Source organism: Pelmatolapia mariae, linkage group LG3_W (genome assembly GCF_036321145.2).
Source record: "Pelmatolapia mariae isolate MD_Pm_ZW linkage group LG3_W, Pm_UMD_F_2, whole genome shotgun sequence".
Taxonomy (NCBI): domain Eukaryota; kingdom Metazoa; phylum Chordata; class Actinopteri; order Cichliformes; family Cichlidae; genus Pelmatolapia; species Pelmatolapia mariae.
Window position 1 is genome coordinate 36,877,985 of NC_086229.1, and position 9,531 is coordinate 36,887,515.

Consider the following 9,531-nt stretch of genomic DNA (forward strand, 5'->3'; position numbering starts at 1 on the left):
CTTCATTCCTATTAGACTAACAGAATGTTTACTGTTAATACTGAAAAATACTTTGTCCACCTCACCTGCCCTTTCATGTGGGATTCCGCAGGGCTCAATCCTTGGTCCTCTTTGTTTTTCTTTATACTTGTTCCCTTTTTTGATCATTGATCATTTTTTGAGTTTTGACCACTCTGAGTCCAGTCTTTTTTTCTTCCGCCAAAAGAATTCAAAAGAACTGAATTTAATACTCTATTCTTTGAAAACATGATATATCCTTCCACTGCTGTGCAGACTGCCCAATTTATCAGGCTCTCTCCACGCTTTAAGGAGGTTGAGGTGATATATCTTTTCTGCTCCTCCCCTGCCTGACCGCACCACATCATAGCCGACATCTCCCGACTTTCTCACACTTTACTACACACAGTTAAACAGATGGTGAGAACTGGTGATTGTATCACAGGAAGTGGGGGTCATTCAGCGTCAACTTTATTGCAGGCACAGTGTTGGGGAGGGTTCCACAGGTGATGAAGCCTTTTGTCAACCATGTCTTTGAGGATGGGGAAAGAGGCAAGGGATGATCTGTAGGTGACCCTGTAAGAGATGAAAAGGAATTGTGAATTATTTTCCTGGAAAAGAGCAGGGTATAATCAACAGCTGGGGAATACATTTGTTTATGTGTAGGAGAGCCATGTAATGTCCATGTGTTCATGCTGAAAGAGACTGTGCTGCTCTGACCCCCCCTCCTCTTTTCAGGGTGGAGCCTGCTGGAGTCCGATGGTTGAGACCAGGTCTGAGGAACTGTAAGTGTATTTTTAATGTGATTCATGAAAACAAAGCAGCACAAATTCAGATCTGTGATATCAGTAGTCATCATCAAAGTGTCAATCAATGAACATATTATGGATCAATATCTGCAGCTGGATTGTTTTTTTTCTCTCCATCAGATTCCTGTCAACTCACAATCGACACAAACACAGTAAACAAACACCTCCAACTGTCTGACAACAACAGGAAGGTGACACGTGGGAGGGAGGTTCAGTCATATCCTGATCATCCAGACAGATTTGATGAGGAACCTCAGCTGCTGTGTAGAACTGGTCTGACTGGTCGCTGTTACTGGGAGGTCGAGTGGAGAGGAGTTGTTTATGTATCAGTGAGTTACAGAAGCATCAGAAGGAAAGGAGGCAGTGATGACTGTGGGTTTGGATACAATGATCAGTCCTGGAGTCTGTACTGCTCTGATGATGGTCCTCGTCATGTCAGGCACAATTCCACATTAACTCCTGTCTCTTCCTCCTCCGTCTCTAACAGAGTAGCAGTGTATGTGGACTGTCCTGCTGGCACTCTGTCCTTCTACACAGTCTCCTCTGACACTCTGATCCACCTCCACACCTTCAACACCACATTCACTCAAACTCTTTATCCTGGGTTTAGACTCTGTTCTGATTCCTCAGTGTCCCTGTGCTGAGTTGAGTGTAAAGAGTGTCTCCTGTTAGAGAAACACTCTAAATGTTAAACAGATAGTTTGGTCTGTACATGTCTGTCTTTTTCATGTTTTCAGATTCATGGATTCAATCAGTTGATGTTTGAAACTGTTCTAAATGATTCCTTGTAAACTTCTTCCCCTTCAGTCCTTTAAAGATGGAAGCTCCCATTTTTCCAGGATCCACATGTTGTTTTTCTATCGTTTTCTACTCAACGCTTCACAGTCGACTGTCGTAAACATGATTATGTTGTGTTTCTCTGAAGCTCAGTTCACAATCAGCTCCTCTGTATTTTCAACAAGTCTGAGCTCAATAAAATGAATCCGAATGTTTGATTTTTCTTTCTTAATGGTATGTTTCCAAAGTCTCCACATGCTCTTATGGCTTCACTCGTTTTTTTTTTTTTTTAAATGTTTTTGCAATATAAGCTGAAATATTGGCTCAATATTGCTAATGCCATTATAACCACACAAAGATTTTATTGAGATACAATAATGCGTGTTGATATATAATAAATACCAATTTCTGCAATAACTATTTTAAACTAGTTTTGTCTTTTTCAGGCACGTTGTGAACAAGGATGCAGGTTATAATGGTTATAATATTATAATATTGTGAATATATTGTGTAAAGAGTCTTTTTTCTCAGTCCTGGGGTTGTAACACCACAACCTCCTCAGTCCATAATCACAGAGTGTCTATTTGACACTAATCAAAATGTCTTTGGATAGTCTTTGTGAATGCAAAAAGAAAAAATGGTGTTAGCTGGCCAGCAAAATAAAGAGAGTGCATGGCACTGAGTGCGGGCGTGTGTGTGTGTGAATGAATGGCAGCTGCCGATCCTTAATGGCACCAGCGAGACAGCACGGCAACGAGACAGCACAGCAGCGAGGCGTCTGGCAGGAGAACGAATAATAGTCTTTTCTTAAGGCTACTGCAGAAGGAGATATTCCCCGCTAGCTCACCTAAGCTTGCTCTCTGGCACAGCTACAAGCCATGTGAGTTCAGAGCCCCTCCCGCCAGGATGTACTACCACAGTCGACTGTCGTAAAGCAGCCGCAAATCAATCGCAAAAAACCCCCCCCTCAAAATCATTGAAGAACATTTTATAACTGAACACCCAATATAGATATATACATATATACTGAATATCACACAATCTCAGATAACCAAAGTAACACTGGGTTACATTAACATTTTACCACAACTTCACCAGATGTAGCTAAAAAAACTAAACTCATCACCTTCTTCTAAGTCAAGAGTTAAATGCAACCTAAAATTACATTTCACAATCTTTAATTAGGGGTATAACGTGGCATAAGATATATAAGGTATAATAATCTCACAACACTAATTTCCCCAGTTCCACTAAACAAGGGGCAAGACCTCTCTAGGGATATAAACCAACCTCTCCTGAAGAGAGTCCTCCATAGGAGTAGAGTCATGAGGTCTACGGGTGCTAGAAATGCCTGATTGGGACTCCAAACCCTCGCCAGTAAGTGTGCCTACTGTGTTTAAATTACAGATTACACTTTGTTACCACCAGGAATTACCAGCTGCTGCTTTGCCTAAAAATAAATTAAAACAAATGTAAAAATTTTTTATACACACACACATAAAAATAGAAAAAATAATTTTACACAAACCAACTGACTAATCGCTGTGTAAACTTAGAGGCTCGTCCTGTCCGATAACGCCAGTTTGTGACCCGTGGTACGTACCTATTTAAAATAGGACAGAGCCGTAGGTGCACAGTCAGTTAAAAAAATGTTTAATTTTAATACAAAAATAAAAGTAAACGTGTAACAGCGACACCTAAAAACTTTACTTTGTTAAGCACGATATAACCAATAAAATTATATGATTGCCCATGAGACAGGATAAGCGCTGCGGGGAACCGGTTAAGAAATAATCAACATATCACACACGTTAAAAAGGGACGGCAACTCACACAGAACCCCAAATGGGCAAGACACTATATAAAAAAAAGGCAAAACGTCAGTGCCGTCTTCACTTTGGCCCACTGCGGTGCATGCAAAAAATATATATTATTTATTTATTTTTTTCCTATATGAAGTAATTTTTTAAACAAAACTCAAAACAGAGCCTATTAATTTTTCAGTCATTTCTACCCTCACTTAATTTCCTTTCACTGCTCAGCTCTCACATAGTGGCTCAGCTATGCTCCAATCCCTCCATATTGTGGCCAATCACATGCGAGGATATAGGATAATATCATTATGTAAAAAACAGAGCGGGAGAAAAATAGTACAAAAGCAAAAACACATATGTGCCTGACACCCATAAACGAAGCAGCATCTGGCTGCAGTTTAAAGACTTTTTTGTCTTGGTCTCGATACCCTCTGGTCTTGGTCTTGTCTTGATCTCAGTTTATGTCTTGACTACAAGTCTAATACAATTACAGGCCATTTAACAATACGACCAATATAAATATTTAACTTTGTACTGTGAGTAAAAGAAAACACAATTAGAAAATAATGTGCTTACATTTGCTTAGATGAGAGGGTCTAGCTGTGGATAAGAGAAATAGGAACGGATTTGTGAATGTCTGTGTCTTTTAATTTGGTTTAGCTGCAGAGTGTGAGAGTGTGTGTTATTGTGTAGAGGCAGAGGAATTTATTGACACTGGGTCTGCCTGTCATAAAAGGAGACAGGAAGCTACAGTTGGGGGATGCTAGGACTGTGTGGAGGAGACAGGAAAGAGAAGAATTTGGTGTTGCTTGTGTGAGTGGAAATGGCCCTCTTTATGACTGGCACGTGCACACACACTCACATGCACACACACTCACGTGTACACACACTAACGTGCACACACACAGTTACAAGTATAGTTTATTATATTTTATCACTGCCCTTGTATACAGACCCACAATGTTTCTCTTTCAATGTTTCCTACACATACACCATGTATATAGTTTCACTCACATATATGTATACATATACATTGCTTTTTATGTTATTTTATTTATCTATTTATTTACCCCCCCCCCCCCCCGTTGTATATAGGCTTCTCTTATTATTATTTTTGCACCTTTGTGGTCCAGCTACCCAATTCCACTGTGCGAGAAACTGCACAATGACAATAAAAAACTCTAAGTCTAAAAGTACGTGCACACGCAGGCACTCACATGCTAGAACATACAGACACAAACACACTGTTTTGAGTTTACAACACACCGAGTGGGTTTTATGATGGGGACACTTCTATAAAACTGGTTGTAACAAACAAAGAGGTTGAGAGCTGCAGAGGGACACCGGCCTTGTATATCTCCCCTTCTGGAAGGTGCATGCGTAACAGAAGATGAATAAAAGTTTTCTGAAATGACTGTGTAGTCTCTGGAGGCCTGAGGAATACAAAAGAACCGAGGTGAAACTGCTTTACGTCACACTATCAACAGATTTCATATGGTTAAATTTGAAAGTGTTTTCCTCTCCTGCTTCAACTGCCATCATTGTCTGAAAAAAACCTCCTTTACCACCAGCAATGAATCCTGGGGTATGGTAGGACAAGAAGGATACACCCAACCCATCCTTCAAATTCGAGGAAACAAAGATGCATTTGTTGCCACATTTGGTGGACTCTTCGATTTGGGACAACCTTAGTCGCATCGCTGTGACGTCATTGCCTCGAAATACGGCATTTGAGGCGTCCTTCCCCTGAATTTGGACACAGCCACCGTTTTCTGTTTTGTCCTCCCTGTGTTGTCATGTCTGATTAGTCACAGCTGTGTTCCCCTCCCGTCTGTGTGAGTATATGTAGGATGTGTCTAAATTCAAGGGTAGTGAAGGCAACATTTTTACAGTAGGTCTTTCTTTGCTCTTTTTCCCGACTTTCTTGTTTTATCTCTATTGTTCAATAACAACATAGACAAAAAAGTAAGTAATTTATATTTTATTTTTTATGTATTCTGCCAAAAGGAAGAGATAACTAAATCATCATATTAACAACACTGCTGGTGTTGTTGGTGCATTGCAATCTAAATTCTCTAAGCCTGCCTGTGAACAAACACAGAAAACACACAGGTATGCAGATGTCTTTACAAGGATTAGATTTATGTCACAGAGAAGAAGAAACATGGATGTGGAACATATAAAACCTGCTCAACACATCACTCTGATACTGAATTAATTCATTAATTGAGGTAGCAGCAGGTTGTCTGTTTGATGGCTATGACTAAGGCAGCTGCATCCATTCCTCTTTACAGACAGATGTATAACAGCAGCTCAAGGCCCTGCAGTTAAACTGAGAGAAAACATTTTGAATACTGCTGTACACTACGCTGACAGACAAAGAGATGATCAGCAAGGGGTTGTGACTTGAATATTTAGCTCAAGTCCTATTGGTTATCTGTTTTCTTAAAGCCAGGATGCTCTCAGTGGTTTAAAAGCTGGAGACGGTCCAGTTGCCAGAGGAGCTTCAGATTTAAACATTTTACACCTCAGAGTTTATAAAACTCTCATAACAAATTAGAAGTGGATTCTCAAGATATGCACTCTTTAAAATGCTCTGTGGCTCACTGTTCAAGTACTCATAGATCTAAACTTGTGCCGAAAGGAAGAAGTTACACTATAAAGGAGACGAGCAAGGTGGTAAAACAAAGCAGAGCAAACAGCATATCTAGCAGAATAGAGTTACACTCAAAATAAAAGATTCAGGTTGGAAAGACATGAAGCTCCTCCAGCTGTCTGTCCTCATTTTCCTGTTTGGATGAAACACACTGGATCAGTTGTGTGTCGTTATACAAATGCATTAACATATTTATATTTGGATCTGCTGAGGTACCTGCTCTCACTGATGAGTACACAACATCTGGATCAGCTGGGTACTCTGTAACACAACATAGAGTAGTGCAACAGATTCATTCACTTGAATTTTATTTATAGAGTCAATTCATAACAAGAGATTGAGAGTGGCCTTAGTGGGCTCCGACATCATGAAATCCACTTTTAAAGATTCTAAAAGTATTATTGCAGCAGATTAATTAATATTACAGTAAAATCATTTACTCGTGGGTAAAAGTACTCAGACTCTTTTGACTGGGTTATAATAAAGTCCATTAGTCCTTTGGAAACACTGACGGGAAACTGAGATCATTCAAAAAGGCAAATTTAGTCATCTAGCCATTGTGAAAATGGTCCTTACCGATGTTCAACCATCTAAAAATTTACATTAGAGGAATGTGAAATCATTTTTTTTCTTCAGTAATTAGCTAATAAGGTGTGGTGTTGTAGTACAGCTAACACAGTTACCTCCTGGACGGAGTCCTTACACTCCTCACTAGGTACCCAGTTACCACCTCTAGTCACAGATATATTGTTGCTCATGATATAGAGAAGATTGTGAACTTATCAGGAAGTTGGTGGTACAATCACCAATTCCTGCCTCTAGATATTGAAATGCCCTTGGGCAAGGTATCAACCTCATATACCCCCTGAGGCATCCATCTTGGGCTATGCGTGAGTGTTAAATATAAAAACTCCTATTTAACAGGAAGAAACCTCCAACAGAACCAGGCTCAGGCAAGGTCGGCCATCTTTCACGACTGGTAGAGTAGTAAAACTCTACCTAAATAACAGATAAGTCCAAAAATATTTGGGGACAGAGACTGCTGTACAGCATTTCTAGTAGTTGTAGTCTATGTGGAACATAGACTGAACATGAACTGGAAACACCAGGTGAACCACCCAGGAACCCTGACCAATAGCAGTGAAGGATTCCAGGGTGAGGTAAGAGAGAAGTAATCATAAGGTGTAGCCAAGATTTGTAATTGTTTCAAAAAGAGAAAGCAAGAGAGGCCACATAAGTATAAACGAGTGCTCTTAAGATGAGTTGAAGATCTTCCTCTAGTTTCCTGGCATGAGGACTGGAGAGCAACATCAGAAGAAAGGAAGAGGAGATTTTAGTGACATGTGACAAATCATTGTCCAACCACTGTGAACATAAAAATTGGACTATAACTATAACTTTTGTTGAATTGTTGTCTCAAAAGACTTGGAGGGCTTTGTACTGAATCATTGCTTTCCCCGTGGATATTACTGCGCACAGGATGGAAAGGAGTTTATCACCAGAATGTGCGTCTTCCCCTCCTCTCTCATTCATCTCAAGACCAATAAAAAGATCAGCATCAGTATAGAGTTCATTTATTAGATTAGGATAAAATTCTGGTGATTTAATTAAGTGATTCTTACTGTCTGCTAAAGCATTTGCATTGCCCATGCTAAATTGCTCTTGACCTGCAAGCTTACTCGGGCAGTCATTGAGAACCTTCACAGACGTCAGGCAGTCATTGTCAGAGGAAACAGGTTCATAACTGGAGATAGGCAGTTAGAGCTGGGTGAGTCTCCTCACTGGTTCAGTCCAGTTCCTTCGTTATCTGTTGGGGAACACTCCTTGGAATTAGAAACTTGAACCCTTTAAATGAATGGCCCGTCCAGGTTTCCTGTACTAACTGACTGATCCAGCAGTCCGTCAGGCCTGTAAAGATCTGTGGGTCACACTGAACTCTACAGGCTAGGCAACAGCAGCCTGACTGCTATTAGTTATTGAGTGAAAGAACGAAAGGATGCCAGAATTGTTACTTGTTACTGGCCCCCGAGCTCAGTTGACTTAAAACCAAGGAGGTACATGTCTATGATGCTGTCAGGCATGCATACAAGCACATGGGGGCCATACAAACTGCACATCACCAAGGATACTGTAGCTCCTCACAAAACAAAAGCCTCTATTCAGGAGTACTCGACTCTTGAATACAAACATTAACACGAACGTGCACCTTAAAGAAGATACCTGCAACCTGGAAAGCAAAATGTGTCTCACTGATGTCAGTAACAGGAAATCCCAAATTGTTACTAATGTGGTGTTGTCATGGAGTCCTCTCCTAAATTTCTCCCAAACAAATGCAGTGTAGTCAGGAAGCATTCAGTGTGTACCTAATGGTGGGTGTATGCGCCCTGGTCAACTGTCGGCAGACAGTGTAACTCTGGTGTTAATAAATTTTGCTAAAGACTTCCTCCTTACTAAAGCAGCACCTCTGTAAAATAACCATTTTTGTTACTCTCTCTTTTTGAAATGATCTTCTTATTATCAATCTACAATCAAAGCCCATTCCTCTAAATATAATGCAAAACAAATGGTTTGTTGAGGCTGTAATCGTCCATCATGGATCTTCTTTAACCATGTTTACAATGAAACAATTTGCTCCTTTGTGAAAACCACTCCAAAAACTGATTCAAAGGAGCCAAAATCACCAATGATTTCATCCTATGGTCTATGTATGAGTGGATGTTGCAGAGGTTACCAGTATTTCTGCCCGCAGGTCTCTGAGATCTGATTTGAACTTGGCCATAAGTGACCTCAGAAGGGCCTGTGAATGAGAGAGAGATGATGATTTACTGAACAGAGAAACAAGGTCACCCAGAAACACTGACTCAGCTAAAGAAATGGAACTGTAAGAGCCAAAGTGAATGTTTATGTTTTGTTTATTTCTTATGGTGGTGCAGGTGTTTTCCTGCACCTCAGGCGATTGCATGTTATTTACCTGACATGGGTGAACTCAAAGGGAAGTTGTCTGAGTGGTTTCTTGCAAACTTTTCTATGGACTGTTTATTGCATGTTACTTTACCTCACCTTTAAGTCCTAATTACAAACGATGTAAGTTAATACATCCATTATTTGTTTTGTATGAAAGGAAAGTTTATTGTTTAAGTTTTAAAATTAAAATGCACACAGTGTGGCTTATTGGAGACGCAGCACAGCCCATCAAAGCATGTTTTACTGCATACATCAGGACAATGAAGAGGATTTCTGGATGTAGCTTTCACATGCTGGGACACTGCTGTTGGAGAAGGAGATATTGGAAATGGCACCATCACAGTGGCACAGAGGAATGTAGCGCAATGCACACATCAGAAGTGGTAGGACACGTGGATTCACTCTGTTTGTTTTTGAATGCTTTGAACACAGTTTGGAAGCGTCACCCCTTGTCCATTGGGGACCTTGGTTTGGTTTGTGTTGTGTGTTGCTGTAACTAAGTTTAAGAATATAA

The 9,531-nt window shown here is 40.2% G+C and overlaps 1 protein-coding gene across 1 annotated transcript in view; it reads left to right on the forward strand.

The window, feature by feature from the left end:
* Positions 1 to 1,450, forward strand: part of LOC135932647 (NLR family CARD domain-containing protein 3-like) — a 107,719-nt gene extending 106,269 nt beyond the window's left edge. The window contains exon 12 of the mRNA XM_065470156.1: positions 1,246 to 1,450. Coding sequence (XP_065326228.1) covers positions 1,246 to 1,450 — 205 coding nt within the window. The remainder of the gene's footprint in view (positions 1 to 1,245) is intronic.
* The last annotated feature ends 8,081 nt before the right edge of the window (positions 1,451 to 9,531 follow it).